The sequence below is a fragment of the Oncorhynchus keta genome, chromosome 4 (assembly GCF_023373465.1).
Source record: "Oncorhynchus keta strain PuntledgeMale-10-30-2019 chromosome 4, Oket_V2, whole genome shotgun sequence".
Taxonomy (NCBI): Eukaryota; Metazoa; Chordata; class Actinopteri; order Salmoniformes; family Salmonidae; genus Oncorhynchus; species Oncorhynchus keta.
This window is the reverse complement of record NC_068424.1, coordinates 73,407,074-73,426,452: the sequence shown is the minus strand read 5'-3', so window position 1 is coordinate 73,426,452 and position 19,379 is coordinate 73,407,074. Positions and strand designations below refer to the sequence as shown.

At 40.8% G+C, this 19,379-nt stretch overlaps 1 protein-coding gene across 2 annotated transcripts in view; it reads right to left on the bottom strand.

The window, feature by feature from the left end:
• Positions 1 to 19,379, bottom strand: part of LOC118376822 (transcription factor COE1-A-like) — a 140,821-nt gene that overhangs the window by 51,494 nt on the left and 69,948 nt on the right. For both annotated transcript variants that reach the window (XM_052515150.1, XM_052515155.1), the window contains exon 10: positions 19,054 to 19,180. In XM_052515150.1, coding sequence (XP_052371110.1) covers positions 19,054 to 19,180 — 127 coding nt within the window. The remainder of the gene's footprint in view (positions 1 to 19,053; positions 19,181 to 19,379) is intronic.

Genomic DNA, 19,379 nt, shown 5'->3' with positions numbered 1-19,379 from the left:
AGAAGGAACCAAAGGGAGAGAGATATAAAGGAAAGGAACCAAAGGGAGAGAGATATAAAGAGAAGGAACCAACGGGAGAGAGATATAAAGGAAAGGAACCAAAGGGAGAGAGATATAAAGGAAAGGAACCAAAGGGAGAGAGATATAAAGAGAAGGAACCAAAGGGAGAGAGATATAAAGGAAAGGAACCAAAGGGAGAGAGATATAAAGAGAAGGAACCAAAGGGAGAGAGATATAAAGAGAAGGAACCAAAGGGAGAGAGATATAAAGGAAAGGAACCAAAGGGAGAGAGATATAAAGAGAAGGAACCAACGGGAGAGAGATATAAGGGAAAGGAACCAAAGGGAGAGAGATATAAAGGAAAGGAACCAAAGGGAGAGAGATATAAAGGAAAGGAACCAAAGGGAGAGAGATATAAAGGAAAGGAACCAAAGGGAGAGAGATATAAAGGAAAGGAAACAAAGGGAGAGAGAGATATAAAGGAAAGGAACCAAAGGGAGAGAGATATAAAGAGAAGGAACCAAAGGGAGAGAGATATAAAGGAAAGGAACCAAAGGGAGAGAGATATAAAGGAAAGGAACCAAAGGGAGAGAGATATAAAGGAAAGGAACCAACGGGAGAGAGATATAAGGGAAAGGAACCAAAGGGAGAGAGATATAAAGAGAAGGAACCAACGGGAGAGAGATATAAAGAGAAGGAACCAACGGGAGAGAGATATAAAGAGAAGGAACCAAAGGGAGAGAGATATAAAGGAAAGGAACCAAAGGGAGAGAGATATAAAGGAAAGGAACCAAAGGGAGAGAGATATAAAGGAAAGGAACCAAAGGGAGAGAGATATAAAGGAAAGGAACCAAAGGGAGAGAGATATAAAGAGAAGGAACCAAAGGGAGAGAGATATAAAGAGAAGGAACCAAAGGGAGAGAGATATAAAGAGAAGGAACCAAAGGGAGAGAGATATAAGGGAAAGGAACCAAAGGGAGAGAGATATAAAGAGAAGGAACCAAAGGGAGAGAGATATAAAGGAAAGGAACCAAAGGGAGAGAGATATAAAGGAAAGGAACCAAAGGGAGAGAGATATAAAGGAAAGGAACCAAAGGGAGAGAGATATAAAGGAAAGGAACCAAAGGGAGAGAGATATAAAGGAAAGGAAACAAAGGGAGAGAGAGATATAAAGGAAAGGAACCAAAGGGAGAGAGATATAAAGAGAAGGAACCAAAGGGAGAGAGATATAAAGGAAAGGAACCAAAGGGAGAGAGATATAAAGGAAAGGAACCAAAGGGAGAGAGATATAAAGGAAAGGAACCAAAGGGAGAGAGATATAAAGGAAAGGAACCAAAGGGAGAGAGAGATATAAAGGAAAGGAACCAAAGGGAGAGAGATATAAAGAGAAGGAACCAAAGGGAGAGAGATATAAAGAGAAGGAACCAAAGGGAGAGAGATATAAGGGAAAGGAACCAAAGGGAGAGAGATATAAAGAGAAGGAACCAAAGGGAGAGAGATATAAAGGAAAGGAACCAAAGGGAGAGAGATATAAAGGAAAGGAACCAAAGGGAGAGAGATATAAAGAGAAGGAACCAAAGGGAGAGAGATATAAAGGAAAGGAACCAAAGGGAGAGAGATATAAAGGAAAGGAACCAAAGGGAGATAGATATAAAGGAAAGGAACCAAATGGAGAGAGATATAAAGAGAAGGAACCAAAGGGAGAGAGATATAAAGAGAAGGAACCAAAGGGAGAGAGATATAAAGGAAAGGAACCAAAGGGAGAGAGATATAAAGGAAAGCAACCAAAGGGAGAGAGATATAAAGGAAAGGAACCAAAGGGAGAGAGATATAAAGGAAAGGAACCAAAGGGAGAGAGATATAAGGGAAAGGAACCAAAGGGAGAGAGATATAAAGGAAATGAACCAAAGGGAGAGAGATATAAAGAGAAGGAACCAAAGGGAGAGAGATATAAAGAGAAGGAACCAAAGGGAGAGAGATATAAAGAGAAGGAACCAAAGGGAGAGAGATATAAAGAGAAGGAACCAAAGGGAGAGAGATATAAAGAGAAGGAACCAAAGGGAGAGAGATATAAAGAGAAGGAACCAACGGGAGAGAGATATAAAGAGAAGGAACCAAAGGGAGAGAGATATAAAGAGAAGGAACCAAAGGGAGAGAGATATAAAGGAAAGGAACCAAAGGGAGAGAGATATAAAGGAAAGGAACCAAAGGGAGAGAGATATAAAGGAAAGGAACCAAAGGGAGAGATATAAAGGAAAGGAACCAAAGGGAGAGAGATATAAAGAGAAGGAACCAACGGGAGAGAGATATAAAGAGAAGGAACCAAAGGGAGAGAGATATAAAGAGAAGGAACCAAAGGGAGAGAGATATAAAGAGAAGGAACCAACGGGAGAGAGATATAAAGAGAAGGAACCAAAGGGAGAGAGATATAAAGAGAAGGAACCAAAGGGAGAGAGATATAAAGGAAAGGAACCAAAGGGAGAGAGATATAAAGGAAAGGAACCAAAGGGAGAGAGATATAAAGGAAAGGAACCAAAGGGAGAGAGATATAAAGGGAAGGAACCAAAGGGAGAGAGATATAAAGAGAAGGAACCAAAGGGAGAGAGATATAAAGGAAAGGAACCAAAGGGAGAGAGATATAAAGGAAAGGAACCAAAGGGAGAGAGATATAAAGGAAAGGAACCAAAGGGAGAGAGATATAAAGAGAAGGAACCAAAGGGAGAGAGATATAAAGGAAAGGAACCAAAGGGAGAGAGATATAAAGGAAAGGAACCAAAGGGAGAGAGATATAAAGGAAAGGAACCAAAGGGAGAGAGATATAAAGAGAAGGAACCAAAGGGAGAGAGATATAAAGGAAAGGAACCAAAGGGAGAGAGATATAAAGGAAAGGAACCAAAGGGAGAGAGATATAAAGAGAAGGAACCAAAGGGAGAGAGATATAAAGGAAAGGAACCAAAGGGAGAGAGATATAAAGGAAAGGAACCAAAGGGAGAGAGATATAAAGGAAAGGAACCAAAGGGAGAGAGATATAAAGGAAAGGAACCAAAGGGAGAGAGATATAAAGGAAAGGAACCAAAGGGAGAGAGATATAAAGGAAAGGAACCAAAGGGAGAGAGATATAAAGAGAAGGAACCAAAGGGAGAGAGATATAAAGAGAAGGAACCAACGGGAGAGAGATATAAAGAGAAGGAACAAAAGGGAGAGAGATATAAAGGAAAGGAACCAAAGGGAGAGAAATATAAAGGAAAGGAACCAAAGGGAGAGAGATATAAAGAGAAGGAACCAAAGGGAGAGAGATATAAAGGAAAGGAACCAAAGGGAGAGAGATATAAAGAGAAGGAACCAAAGGGAGAGAGATATAAAGAGAAGGAACCAAAGGGAGAGAGATATAAAGGAAAGGAACCAAAGGGAGAGAGATATAAAGGAAAGGAACCAAAGGGAGAGAGATATATTAAGGAAAGGAACCAAAGGGAGAGAGATATAAAGAGAAGGAACCAAAGGGAGAGAGATATAAAGGAAAGGAACCAAAGGGAGAGAGATATAAAGGAAAGGAACCAAAGGGAGAGAGATATAAAGGAAAGGAACCAAAGGGAGAGAGATATAAAGGAAAGGAACCAAAGGGAGAGAGATATAAAGGAAAGGAACCAATGGGAGAGAGATATAAAGGAAAGGAACCAAAGGGAGAGAGATATAAAGAGAAGGAACCAAAGGGAGAGAGATATAAAGGAAAGGAACCAAAGGGAGAGAGATATAAAGGAAAGCAACCAAAGGGAGAGAGATATAAAGAGAAGGAACCAAAGGGAGAGAGATATAAAGGAAAGGAACCAAAGGGAGAGAGATATAAAGGAAAGGAACCAAAGGGAGAGAGATATAAAGGAAAGGAACCAAAGGGAGAGAGATATAAAGGAAAGGAACCAAAGGGAGAGAGATATAAAGAGAAGGAACCAAAGGGAGAGAGATATAAAGAGAAGGTAATCATGAAGTCTGATGAAGCGCAGGTGCGAGTAACGATGGTGACAGGTGTGCGCCATAACGAGCAGAGTGGTGACCAAGAGACCGGAGAGGGCCACACGTGACACATATACTAAAGGGGCAGCGGAAAAATACATGTCATCTATTCACAAGCGAAAGGAGGATGCTTTTCACGTGGTTCATTTTCATGCCAGCCAGGTACTCCTGTTATAAAGAGAAGCAATGTGCTTAATATTAGGAAAGTTAATAGAGGCCATCACTCTATATAAATGTTACGCAGCAGGAGCTCATGGGCTCTCGTGATTAGATCAAGTGTTTGAATCCGTTGTAGAATACATTTGCATTGATGTCAGAGTGATTAGAGGGACAATAGAGTCCTGAGTGTCAGGCAGTTAGCAGGTTCGGTAGGCTACCTAGACCATCAGCAGCATCAGAGCTTGGAGAAGCCTAATTACTGTGACCGCCGGTGTGGCGGTAATACGGTCACCGTAAAAACCTATATTCCTGCATGCTTATTACACTAACCGGCTGAGGGGCTATGGTTTTTCAGAAGATATTAAATGTTAGTAAAGTCAAGAGCCTTTTAGAAATGAACAACTACGTAGTCTCTCTCTCTCTGTGTGTGTGTGTGTGTGTGTGTGTGCGCGTGTGCATGTGTGTGTGTGTGTGCATGTGTGTGTGTGTGCGAGTGTGTGTGTCTGTGTGCGAGTGTGTGTGCGTGTGTGTGTGTATGCATGTGAAAAAGAGCAAGAGAGAGAGAGAGGGCAAGATAGAGATAAAGTGAATTATAAATAAATCACATCACAAAACTACTAAATCATAACCAGTAAAACATACCTATATTAATACATCATAAACTTTAGAATCAGCAACTGTCGGAATTGACCTCCCAATCACCTCGATCAGCTCCATCATCAGGATCAATACTCATGGGAGTTTCATAAAGTCACACCACCATCCACAGGACTAGAGGGTAGGAGATGTCTTTGAGTTAGGGAGGGACGGAGGAGAGCTGGAGGGGGGAAGGGGGTTGGTAGGAGGAAGAGGAAGGGGAAGAAGAGGGGAGGAGGAATGGGAGGAGGAGAGATGGAGGAGGAAGGGGGGAAGGATAGGAGGAAGATGATGGGAGGAGAAGGGGAAGAGGAGGAGGAGGGAAGGATGGGAGGAGGAGGGGAGGAGGGTATGAGGAGGAGGATGGATGAGGTCAGACAGCCAGTAATCTATCTCCCTGTAGTATGAATCACGAACAAGAACACTTAACCTCCTGTAAGAGCATTTGTTCCACCTCTGATAATCTCATCTCTCTCTCTCCCCCCTCTCTCTCTCAGACCTATAAAATATCACTTGTTTTTTTATACAGGAAAGCCTGACTATTGAATTTTAGAATTTTACCAATTAATGTACGTAAATATGACATTTCACTATGACAATACCAAAAGTTCAACTAATCTAGGATTTAAGATTACAGTAAAATTACTAGTCCCATCATAAAAGCGCAAAATGAAAAATCCTATAATCAACATAAATCAAATACTGATCTTGAGGGTAGATTAGAATGAGGCGTTCCACCATCTGTACATTCCAATTCCTTCCTACCATTCCATTTAGCAGGAAGGAGGAGAGAGGGCTTAAACCCTACATCTAATTTGAATATCCCCTTAATATGGAGTTTCTAAAGGAACTGTGACTGGCTGTAGATACTGTATCTGAGAGTAAACTGAGTGTGTGTGAGAAAGAATGCTCCCCATCTCTACCAGAGTTTTAATCAACAGTAGCTCAATAAAGGACTGAATTAGAGAGAGTAATAGACATCCTCGCTACTGCACTCTACTGTTATTGTGTGTTTGTGTGTGTGTGTTTGTGTGAGACAGAGAGAGTGAGAGAGAGGGACAGACCGCTTCTGGGAAAATTGGAAAACACTAAAGAAATAACAACAGGAAGAGTTATCTATCCAAAATGGAGATGTATGGGTAAACAACTTCTCCAAGCTTTTTGGCTCTATAACAAAGAACATGCAGCAAAAACATATACATGATCAAATACAAATCTTATTATCAACTATTAAAGGCTGCCAGAACCCACTGGATTCTCCAATTACATTGAATGAACTACAAGACAAAATACAAACCCTCCAACACAAAAAGGCCTGTGGTGTTAATGGTATCCTCAATGAAATGATAGAATATACAGACTACAAATTCCAATTGGCTATTTTTAAACTCTTTAACATCATCTTTAGCTCTGGCATCTTCCCCAATATTTGGGACCAAGGACTGATCACCCCAATCCACAAAAGTGGAGACAAATTTGACCCCGATAACTACTGTGGGATATGCATCAACAGCAACCTGGGAAAATCCTCTGCATTATCATTAATAGTAGACTCGTACATTTCCTCAGTGAAAACAATGGACTGAGCAAATGTCAAATTGGCTTTTTACCAAATTGCCGTACAACAGACCACGTATTCACCCTGCACACCCTAATCGACAAACAAACAAACCAAAACAAAGGCAAATTATTCTCATGTTTTGTTGATTTCAAAAAGCTTCTGACTCAATTTGGCATGAAGGTTTGCTCTACAAATTGATAGAAAGTGGTGTTTGGGGAAAACAAATGACATTATAAAATCCATGTACACAAACAAGTGTGCAGTTTGAATTGGCAAAAAACACACACATTTCTTTCCAAAGGGGTGGGGTGAGGCAGGTTAAGCCCCACACTACAACAGTCTGCAACACCAGGCCTCACCATATAGAATCCGAAGTCAAATGTCTATTGTTTGCTGATGATCTGTTGCTTCTGCCCCCAATCAAGGAGGGCCTACAGCAGTACCTAGATCTTCTGCACAAATGATGTCAGACCTGGGCCCTGACAGTTAATCTCAGTAAGACAAAAATAATGGTGTTCCAAAAAAGGTCCAGTCACCAGGACCACAAATACAAATTCCATCTAGACACTGTTGCCCTAGAGCACAAAAAAACTATACATACCTCGGCCTAAACATCAGCGCCACAGGTAACTTCCAGAAAGCTGTGAACGATTTGTGAGACAGGGCAAGGGAATTCTATGCCATTAAAAGGAACATAAAATTCGACATACCAATTAGGATCTGCCTAAAAATACTTGAATCAGTTATAGAACCCATTGCTCTTTACTGTTGTGAGGTCTGGGGTCCGTTTACCAACCTATAATTCACAAAATGGGACAAACTCCAAATTGAGACTCTGCATGCAGAATTCTGCAAAAACATCCTCTGTGTACAATGTCAAACACCAAATAATGCATGCAGAGCAGAATATGGCTGATACACGCTAATTATAAAAATGCAACCACCTAAAAGGAAGCGATTCACAAACCTCCCACAACAAAGCCATCAATCTACAGAGAAATAAACCTGGAGAAGAGTCCCCTAAGCAAGCTGGTCCTGGGGCTCTGTTCACAAACACAAACAGACCCCACAGAGACCCAGGACAACAACACAATTAGACCCAACCAAATCATGAGAAAACACAAATATACAGTACCAGTCAAGAGTTTGGACACACTTACTTATTCAAGGACTTGCCTTTATTTTTACTATTTTCGACATGGTAGAAAAATAGTGAAGACTTCAAAACTATACAATAACACATATGGAATGATTTAGTAAACAAAAAAATGGTAACAAATTAAAATATATTTTATAGTTGTAATTTTTCAGAGTAGTCACCCTTTGCCTTGATGACAGCTTTGCACACTCTTGTCATTCTCTCAACCAGCTTCATGAGGTAGTCACCTGGAATGCATTTGAATTAACAGGTGTGCCTTGTTAAAAGTTATTATTATTTTGGAACTTTTCAGAGTGCAATGTTTACAGTACCTTTTTACTGTTGTTTATAATCTACTTAACTTGTTTTGGCAATGTAAACATATGTTTCATGCCAATAAAGCCCTTACATTGAAATTGAATTGACACAGAGAGAGAGACAGAGACAAAGAGATTCTCTGTGTGTGTGTGTGTGTGTGTGTGTGTGTGTGTGTGTGTGTGTGTGTGTGTGTGTGTGTGTGTGTGTGTGTGTGTGTGTGTGTGTGTGCTTCTCAGGTCCATCCATATGCTACACATTGATACTAATGCCAGTAATACAGGTACAGATTGAAGTCCTTTCATTTCACAGTTCCGCCTGATATAAAAATGACAAACAACGTCTTGCTCTCTCCACCCGCCTGTGGAATACTAGTCCGATAGAACTTTGAGAGAATGGCAGTTAAATGGCACATGTAGTGCACTACTTTTGACCAGGTCCTATGGACTTTACATAGGGAATAGGGAGCCATTTGGGACTCACTTTCAGCCTGTTAATATTCTGTTGCTGTACTTTAGTCTTCTCCTGTCCCTGTCCTGTCCTAAACAGCATCCCCAGCCCTGCTGACTGATGACTGCGGACTGCTGACTGCTGACTGATGCTTCACACATACCTAATCAGTACTGAGCCCAGAAATACTAAACTTAATGTCAGAGAGAGAGAGAGAGAGAGAGAGAGAGAGAGAGAGAGAGAGAGAGAGAGAGAGAGAGAGAGAGAGAGAGAGAGAGAGAGAGAGAGAGAGAGAGAGGAGGGAGAGATAGAGAGGGAGAGAGAGAGAGAGAGAGAGAGAGAGAGAGAGAGAGAGAGAGAGAGAGAGAGGAGGGAGGAGAGAGGAGAGAGGAGAGAGAGATGGTATTGGTTTTTGTATGTGTGTATGTGTGTGTGTGTAAATGTGCGTGTCGCTGCTTCGAGGAAAACACAGAGACGCCGACGCGGGCCACCGCCACTCACAAGGCCTGTGAGTTCTCGTTCTCCGTGGCAGACGTGAGTAAACGTGTTAACCCTCGCAAGGCTGGTGAGCCAGAGGCCAACCCATGCCAAGTCCTCAGTTCATGCGCAGACCAGCTTGCTAGAGTGTTTACGGACATATTCCATCAATCCCTATCCCAGTCTGTTGTCCCCACTTGCTTCAACATGTCCACCATTGTCCTTGTACCCAGGAAAGTGAAGGTAGCTGAACTAAATGACTTTCGCCCCGTAGCACTCACTTCTGTCATCATGAGGTGCTTTGAGAGGCTAGTCAATGATCATATCACCTCCACCGTACCTGACATCCTAGACCCACTTCAGTTTGCATACTGCCCCAACAGATCACGGATGACGTTATCGCCATGGCACTGCACACTACCTCATGTGGACAAGAGGAATACCTATGTAAGAATGCTGTTCATTGAGTACAACTCAGCATTCAACATCATAGTGCCCTCCAAGCTTATCACTAAGATCGGGGCCCTGGGTCTGAATCCCTCTTTGTGCAACTGGGTCCTGAACATCCTGATGGGCCGACCCCAGGTTAGTGAAGGTAGGCAACAATACTTGCGCCATGCTGACCCTTAACACGGTGGCCCCACAAGGGTGAGTGCTCAGCTTCCTCCTGGACTCCCTGTTCACTCATTACTGCGGGGCAACGCACATCTCCAATTCAATCATCAAGTTTACAGACAACACAACAGTTGTAGGCTTGATTAACAACAATGAGACAGCCTATAGGGAGGAGGTGAGAGCCCTGGCAGAGTTGTGCCAGGAAAATAATCTCACCTCCAACATCAACAAAACGAAGGAGCTGATCGTGAACTTCAGAAGACAGCAGAGAAGGTACATCCCCATCTGCATTGGCAGGCCGCAGTGGAGAAGGTGAACAGCTTCAAGTTCCTTGTGCACATCAAAGACAACCTGAAATGGTCCCTTCACACAGACAGTGTCGTGAAGAAGGCACAACAGCATCGTCAACCTCAGGAGGCAGAAGACATTCGGCTTGGCTCCTAAGTCCCTCACAGACCTCTACAGATGCACCAATGAGAGCATCCTGTCAGGCTGTATGCCAGCCTGGTACGGCAATTGCACCATCTGTAACCGCATCAAAGCTGGGACTGAGATACTGATAAACAGCTTCTGTCTCCAGGCCACTGTTAAATAGTCCCCATTAGCTGGCCTCTGCCCAGTACCCTGCACTGAACTTAGTCACTGTTACTAGCCGGGTACCACCCGGTACTCTACCTTGCACCTTAGAGACTGCTGCCCTATATACATAGTCATTGAACACAGGTCACTTTAATTATGTTTATATACTGTTTTACCCACTTCGTATGAATATACTGTATTCTTGTCAAGGTTCATCCTATATTACTACTGTACACACCATTTCAATTGACATACTGTCCATTCTGTCTATACACACCAATATATACATATAAAGTACCAGTCAAAAGTTGTGGATTGACTGACCTTCATGTCTTAAAGTAATGATGGACTGTTGTTTCTCGTTGCTTATTAGAGCTGTTCTTGCCATAATATGGACTTGGTATTTTACCAAATAGGGCTATCTTCTGTATACCACCCCTACCTGGGGCGGCAGGTAGCCTAGTGGTTAGAGCATTTGGCCAGGAACCAAAGGTTGCTAGATCGAGTCCCCGAACTGACAAGGTACAAATATGTCCTTCTGCCGCTGAACAAGGCAGTTAACCCACTGTTCCTAGGCTGTCATTGTGAATTAAATAAAGCTTAAAAACAAATACCTTGTCACAACACAACTGATTGGCTCCAATGCATTAAGAAGGAAAGAAATTACACAAAATAAATTTAACCAATGACCTGGCTGCCACAAATACCCGACCTCAACCCAATTGAGATGGTTGGGGATGAGTTGGACTGTAGAGGGAAGGAGAAGCAGCCAACAAATATGTGGGAACTCCTTCAAGACTGTTGGAAAAGCATTCCAGGTGAATCTGGTTGAGAGAATGCCAAGAGTGTGTAACGCTGTCATTAAGGCAAAGGGTGGCTACTTTGAAGAATCGCAAATATAAAACATATTTTGATTTGTTTAATACTTTTTGGGTTACTACATGATTCCATATGTGTTATTTCATAGTTTTGATGTCTTCACTATTGTTCTACAATGTAGAAAATAATGAAAATAAAGAAAAAGCCTGGAATGAGTAGGTGTGTCCAGACTTTTGACTGGTACTATATATACAGTTGAATACGGAAGTTTAGATACACTTAGGTTGGAGTCATTAAAACTTGTTTTTCAACCACTCCACAAATTTCTTCACTTCATTTCACTTATAATTCACTGTATCACAATTCCAGTGGGTCAGAAGTTTACATACACTAAGTTGACTGTGCCTTTAAAAAGCTTGGAAAATTCCCGAAAATTATGTCATAGCTTTAGAAGCTTCTGATAGGCTAATTGACATAATTTGAGTCAATTGGAGGTGTACGTGTGAATTTAGTTCAAGGTCGACCTACAAACTCAGTGCCTCTTTGCTTGACCCCATGGGAAAATCAAAAGAAATCAGCCAAGACCTCAGAAAAAAGTTTGTAGACCTCCACAAGTCTGGTTCATCCTTGGGGGAAATTTCCAAATGCCTGAAGGTACCACATTCATCTGTACAAACAACAGTATGCAAGTATAAACACCATGGGACCATGCAGACGGCATACCGCTCAGGAAGGAGACACGTTCTGTCTCCTAGAGATGAACGTACTTTGGTGCGAAAAGTGCAAATCAATCCCAGAACAACAGCAAATGACCTTGTGAAGATGTTGGAGGAAGCAGCTACAAAATGATCTATATCCACAGTAAAATGAGTCCAATATCGACATAACCTGAAAGGCCACTCAGCAAGGAAGAAGCCACTGCCCCAAAACCGCCATAAAAAAGCCAGACTACAGTTTGCAACTGCACATGGGGACAAAGATCGTACTTTTTGGAGAAATGTCTTCTGGTCTGATGAAACAAAAATAGAACAGTTTGGCCATAAAGACCATCATCATGTTTGGAGGAAAAGGGGGAGGCTTGCAAGAAGAAGAACACCATCCCAACCATGAAGCACGGGGGTGGCAGCATCATGTTGTGGGGGTGCTTTGTTGCAGGAGGGACTGGTGCACTTCACAAAATAGATGGCATCATCAGGTGGGGAAATTATGTGGATATATTGAAGCCACATCTCAAGACATCAGTCAGGAAGTTAAAGCTTGGTCGCAAATGCGTCTTCCAAATGGACAATGACCCCAAGCATAAGGTTGTGGCAAAATGGCTTAAGGACAACAAATTCAAGGTACTGGAGTGGACATCACAAAGCCCTGACCTCAAGCCTATAGAACAATTGTGGGCAGAACTGAAAAAGCACGTGCGAGCAAGGAGGCCTACAGACCTGACTCAGTTACAGCAACTCTGTCAGGAGGAATGGGACAAAATTCACTCAACTTAATTGTGGGAAGCATGTGGAAGGCTACCTGAAACGTTTGACTCAAGTTAAACAATTTAAAGGCAATGTACCAAATACTATTTGAGTTTATGTAAACTTCTGACCCACTGGGAATGTGATGAAATAAATAAAATCTGAAATAAATAATTCTCTCTACTATTATTCTGGCATTTCACATTCTTAAAATAAAGTGGTGATCCTAACTAACTGACCAGCTCGCTGCGCCTGCGATAATATCTGCAAAATATGTGCATGCGACCAATAAAATTCAATTTTTTATGTGCTCCAGCAGCAGGGTCTTTTAATATCAGTAGTGATAAGCGGTTGCTAAGAGGTTGCTAAGCAGTGGGGGCTGCATTCTGAAGAGGAGAGGATTCACTTCTGAGTGAGAAGAGATGTTTGTCATCATGCGCCTTCAAAATGGGTCCCAAATAGCATCCTATTACCTATATAGAGGACTACCTTTAATCAGGACCCGTAGGGCTCTGGTCAAAAGTAGTGCACTATATAGGGGATAGGGTGCCATTTGGAACACAAACACAATCTACAGCCAGAAGCCTGCTAGCACCTCACAGCTCTTTACAGCCCCTAACAGACAGGATTACAGGATTACAACTCTGCCTGGAGGAAGGGCTTGAAGCCTTTTTGATGAATGGTGATACATGGAAATTAACTTGTATAAAAGAGAGAGAGGGAAAGAGAGAAAAGCAGGATGTCCAGAATATGCCATAAAAACAGCTTTACATGTGAATAGGGATGAGTAAATACACACAGCTTCCTTTTCTCTAGCCATTCTGCCCTGTGTGTGTGTGTGTGTGTGTGTGTGTGTGTGTGTGTGTGTGTGTGTGTGTGTGTGTGTGTGTGTGTGTGTGTGTGTGTGTGTGTGTGTGTGTGTATTCCAGTAGTGGTAGCAGTATTGGGTGTGTGTTGACTTAATTAGGTCTGCCCGTTTCCTCTCCCCAACACAAGTTGATTAGTGATACCAGCTGTCCCTAGTGTGTGTGTGTGTGTGTGTGTGTGTGTGTGTGTGTGTGTGTGTGTGTGTGTGTGTGTGTGTGTGTGTGTGTGTGTGTGTGTGTGTGTGTGTGTGTGTGTATCTGTGTTTGTGTGATGTTTGCATGTTTGCATATGCATATATGTGTGTGTGTGTGGCAGTGTTTGTATGTCTACGTGCCATTGCCAGCAGCCAAACCACACCATGCCAGTTCTCTATGATTACCACTGGCAACTGGACCCAGACTGGAGCCAACCACAACCCAGGAGACCAAGATGGCTGACCATGGTAATCCCTTAGTCCTTTCTACCCTCCTCCCCTCTCCTGCCCCTCTGCTCTCTCCTCTCTCCTCTCCCCTCTCTCCCCACTCCTCTCCACCCTCTCCAATCTCCTCTCTGCCCTCTCTCCCCAATCCCCTCTCTCCCCACTCCTCTCCTCTCCTCTCTCCTCTCCCCTCTCTCCCCACTCCTCTCCACTCTCCCCAATCCCCTCTCTCCCCACTCCTCTCCTCTCCTCTTTCCTCACTCTCTCCCCCTCCCCTCTCTCTCTGTTTTTACCTGTGTATGTATATGTAACATCCAGACTTGTTAAATGAAGGTGTATTTACCTGTGTATATGTAACATCCAGACTTGTTAAATGAAGGTGTATTTACCTGTGTATATGTAGCATCCAGACTTGTTAAATTAAGGTGTATTTACCTGTGTATATGTAGCATTCAGGTGTATTAAATTAAGGTGTATTTACCTGTGTATATGTAGAATCCAGGTGTATTAAATTAAGGTGTATTTACCTGTGTATATGTAGCATTCAGGTGTGTTAAATTAAGGTGTATTTACCTATGTATATGTAGCATCCAGACTTGTTAAATGAAGGTGTATTTACCTGTGTATATGTAGCATTCAGGTGTATTAAATTAAGGTGTATTTACCTGTGTATATGTAGCATCCAGGTGTATTAAATTAAGGTGTATTTACCTGTGTATATGTAGAATCCAGGTGTGTTAAATTAAGGTGTATTTACCTGTGTATATGTAGCATCCAGGTGTATTAAATTAAGGTGTATTTACCTGTGTATATGTAGCATTCAGGTGTATTAAATTAAGGTGTATTTACCTGTGTATATGTAGCATCCAGACTTGTTAAATTAAGGTGTATTTACCTGTGTATATGTAGCGTCCAGGTGTATTAAATTAAGGTGTATTTACCTGTGTATATGTAGCATTCAGGTGTATTAAATTAAGGTGTATTTACCTGTGTATATGTAGCATCCAGGTGTATTAAATTAAGGTGTATTTACCTGTGTATATGTAGAATCCAGGTGTGTTAAATTAAGGTGTATTTACCTGTGTATATGTAGCATCCAGGTGTATTAAATTAAGGTGTATTTACCTGTGTATATGTAGAATCCAGGTGTATTAAATTAAGGTGTATTTACCTGTGTATATGTAGCATTCAGGTGTATTAAATTAAGGTGTATTTACCTGTGTATATGTAGCGTCCAGGTGTATTAAATTAAGGTGTATTTACCTGTGTATATGTAGAATCCAGGTGTATTAAATTAAGGTGTATTTACCTGTGTATATGTAGCGTCCAGGTGTATTAAATTAAGGTGTATTTACCTGTGTATATGTAGCATCCAGGTGTATTAAATTAAGGTGTATTTACCTGTGTATATGTAGAATCCAGGTGTATTAAATTAAGGTGTATTTACCTGTGTATATGTAGCATCCAGGTGTATTAAATTAAGGTGTATTTACCTGTGTATATGTAGCATTCAGGTGTATTAAATTAAGGTGTATTTACCTGTGTATATGTAGAATCCAGGTGTATTAAATTAAGGTGTATTTACCTGTGTATATGTAGCATCCAGGTGTATTAAATTAAGGTGTATTTACCTGTGTATATGTAGAATCCAGGTGTATTAAATTAAGGTGTATTTACCTGTGTATATGTAGAATCCAGGTGTGTTAAATTAAGGTGTATTTACCTGTGTATATGTAGCATCCAGGTGTATTAAATTAAGGTGTATTTACCTGTGTATATGTAGAATCCAGGTGTATTAAATTAAGGTGTATTTACCTGTGTATATGTAGCATTCAGGTGTATTAAATTAAGGTGTATTTACCTGTGTATATGTAGCATCCAGGTGTATTAAATTAAGGTGTATTTACCTGTGTATATGTAGAATCCAGGTGTGTTAAATTAAGGTGTATTTACCTGTGTATATGTAGCATCCAGGTGTATTAAATTAAGGTGTATTTACCTGTGTATATGTAGCATTCAGGTGTATTAAATTAAGGTGTATTTACCTGTGTATATGTAGCATCCAGACTTGTTAAATTAAGGTGTATTTACCTGTGTATATGTAGCGTCCAGGTGTATTAAATTAAGGTGTATTTACCTGTGTATATGTAGCATTCAGGTGTATTAAATTAAGGTGTATTTACCTGTGTATATGTAGCATCCAGGTGTATTAAATTAAGGTGTATTTACCTGTGTATATGTAGAATCCAGGTGTATTAAATTAAGGTGTATTTACCTGTGTATATGTAGCATCCAGGTGTATTAAATTAAGGTGTATTTACCTGTGTATATGTAGCATCCAGACTTGTTAAATTAAGGTGTATTTACCTGTGTATATGTAGAATCCAGACTTGTTAAATGAAGGTGTATTTACCTGTGTATATGTAGCATCCAGACTTGTTAAATGAAGGTGTATTTACCTGTGTATATGTAGCATTCAGGTGTATTAAATTAAGGTGTATTTACCTGTGTATATGTAGCATCCAGGTGTATTAAATTAAGGTGTATTTACCTGTGTATATGTAGAATCCAGGTGTGTTAAATTAAGGTGTATTTACCTGTGTATATGTAGCATCCAGGTGTATTAAATTAAGGTGTATTTACCTGTGTATATGTAGCATTCAGGTGTATTAAATTAAGGTGTATTTACCTGTGTATATGTAGCATCCAGACTTGTTAAATTAAGGTGTATTTACCTGTGTATATGTAGCGTCCAGGTGTATTAAATTAAGGTGTATTTACCTGTGTATATGTAGCATTCAGGTGTATTAAATTAAGGTGTATTTACCTGTGTATATGTAGCATCCAGGTGTATTAAATTAAGGTGTATTTACCTGTGTATATGTAGAATCCAGGTGTATTAAATTAAGGTGTATTTACCTGTGTATATGTAGCATCCAGGTGTATTAAATTAAGGTGTATTTACCTGTGTATATGTAGCATCCAGACTTGTTAAATTAAGGTGTATTTACCTGTGTATATGTAGAATCCAGACTTGTTAAATGAAGGTGTATTTACCTGTGTATATGTAGCATCCAGACTTGTTAAATGAAGGTGTATTTACCTGTGTATATGTAGCATCCAGACTTGTTAAATGAAGGTGTATTTACCTGTGTATATGTAGCATCCAGACTTGTTAAATTAAGGTGTATTTACCTGTGTACAGTCGTGGCCAAAAGTTTTGAAAATGACACAAATATACATTTTCACAGTCTGCTGCCTCAGTTTGTATGATGGCAATTTGCATATACTCCAGAATGTTATGAAGAGTGATCAGATGAATTGCAATTCATTGCAAAGTCCCTCTTTGCCATACAAATTAACTGAATCCCCAAAAAAACATTTCCACTGCATTTCAGCCCTGACACAAAAGGACCAGCTGACATCATGTCAGTGATTCTCTCAATAACACAGGTGTGAGTGTTGATGAGGACAAGGCTGGAGATCCCTCTGTCATGCTGATTGAGTTCGAATAACAGACTGGAAGCTTCAAAAGGAGGGTGGTGCTTGGAATCATTGTCCTTCCACTGCCACTATGGTTACCTGCAAGGAGACACGTCGTCATCATTGCTTTGCACAAAAAGGGCTTCACAGGCAAGGATATTGCTGCCAGTAAGATTGCACCTGAATCAACCATTTATCGGATCATCAAGAACTTCAAGGAGAGCGGTTCAATTGTTGTGAAGAAGGCTTCAAGAAAGTCCAGCAAGCTCCAGGACTTTCTCCTAAAGTTGATTCAGTTGCGGGACCGGGGCACCACCAGTACAGAGCTTGCTGCTGTATGGCAGCAGGCATGTGTGAGTGCATCTGCATGCACAGTGAGACGAAGACTTTTGGAGGATGGTCTGGTGTCAAGAAGGGCAACAAAGAAGCCACTTCTCTCCAAGAAAAACATCAGGGACAGACTCATATTCTGCAAAAGGTACAGGGATTGGACTGCTGAGGACTGGGGTAAAGTCATTTTCTCTGATGAATCCCCTTCACGATTGTTTGGGGCATCCGTAAAAAAGCTTATCCGGAGAAGCTACCATCAGTCCTGTGTCATGCCAACAGTAAAGCATCCTGAGACCATTCATGTGTGGGGTTGCTTCTCAGCCAAGGGAGTGGGCTCACTCACAATTTTGCCTAAGAACACAGCCATGAATAAAGAATGGTACCAACACATCCTCCGAGAGCAACTTCTCCCAACCATCCAGGAACAGTTTGGTGATGAACAATGCCTTTTCCAGCATGATGGAGCACCTTGCCATGAGGCAAAAGTGATAACTAAGTGGCTCGGGGAACAAAACATCGATATTTTGGGTCCATTGCCAGGAAACTCCCCAGACCTTAATCCCATTGAGAACTTGTGGTCAATCCTCAAGAGGTGAGTGGACAAACAAAAACCCACAAATTCTGACAAACTCCAAGCATTGATTATGCAAGAATGGGCTGCCATCAGTCAGGATGTGGCCCAGAAGTTAATTGACAGCATGCCAGGCCGGATTGCAGAGATCTTGAAAAAGAAGGGTCAACACTGCAAATATTGACTCTTTGCATCAACTTCATGTAATTGTCAATAAAAGCCGTTGACACGTTTGAAATGCTTGTAATTATACTTTATATATTTGTGTCATTCTCAAAACCTTTGGCCACGACTGTATATGTAGCATCCAGGTGTGTTAAATTAAGGTGTATTTACCTGTGTATATGTAGCGTCCAGGTGTATTAAATTAAGGTGTATTTACCTGTGTATATGTAGCATCCAGGTGTATTAAATTAAGGTGTATTTACCTGTGTATATGTAGCGTCCAGGTGTATTAAATTAAGGTGTATTTACCTGTGTATATGTAGAATCCAGGTGTATTAAATTAAGGTGTATTTACCTGTGTATATGTAGCATCCAGGTGTATTAAATTAAGGTGTATTTACCTGTGTATATGTAGCGTCCAGGTGTATTAAATTAAGGTGTATTTACCTGTGTATATGTAGAATCCAGGTGTATTAAATTAAGGTGTATTTACCTGTGTATATGTAGCATCCAGGTGTATTAAATTAAGGTGTATTTACCTGTGTATATGTAGAATCCAGGTGTATTAAATTAAGGTGTATTTACCTGTGTATATGTAGCGTCCAGGTGTATTAAATTAAGGTGTATTTACCTGTGTATATGTAGAATCCAGGTGTATTAAATTAAGGTGTATTTACCTGTGTATATGTAGAATCCAGGTGTATTAAATTAAGGTGTATTTACCTGTGTATATGTAGCATACAGGTGTATTAAATTAAGGTGTATTTACCTGTGTATATGTAGAATCCAGGTGTATTAAATTAAGGTGTATTTACCTGTGTATATGTAGCATCCAGGTGTATTAAATTAAGGTGTATTTACCTGTGTATATGTAGCATCCAGGTGTATTAAATTAAGGTGTATTTACCTGTGTATATGTAGCATCCAGGTGTATTAAATTAAGGTGTATTTACCTGTGTATATGTAGCATCCAGGTGTATTAAATTAAGGTGTATTTACCTGTGTATATGTAGCATCCAGGTGTGCCCTTGCAGAACTGTTTCGACTTGTATGACAGCGTGACCTCTACGACCCCGGGGATGTGTCTGGGGGGAGTCTGCACCCGGATGGCGTGGGCTGTGATCAGCTACAGAGGGCGTCAGGAGACAAAAAATGTTTTTCTTGTTACATATGTATTTCACTTGTTAGACCCCATAACATGTTCTATATCAAAGTGAAATAAATAGACGTATCAAGATTTGCAAGAGCCATAGAAAATGTTCAGTTGACATGTAACGTAGGATGTAGTTTATAAATGCACAGAAAACATCCAGATTGCCTTGGCT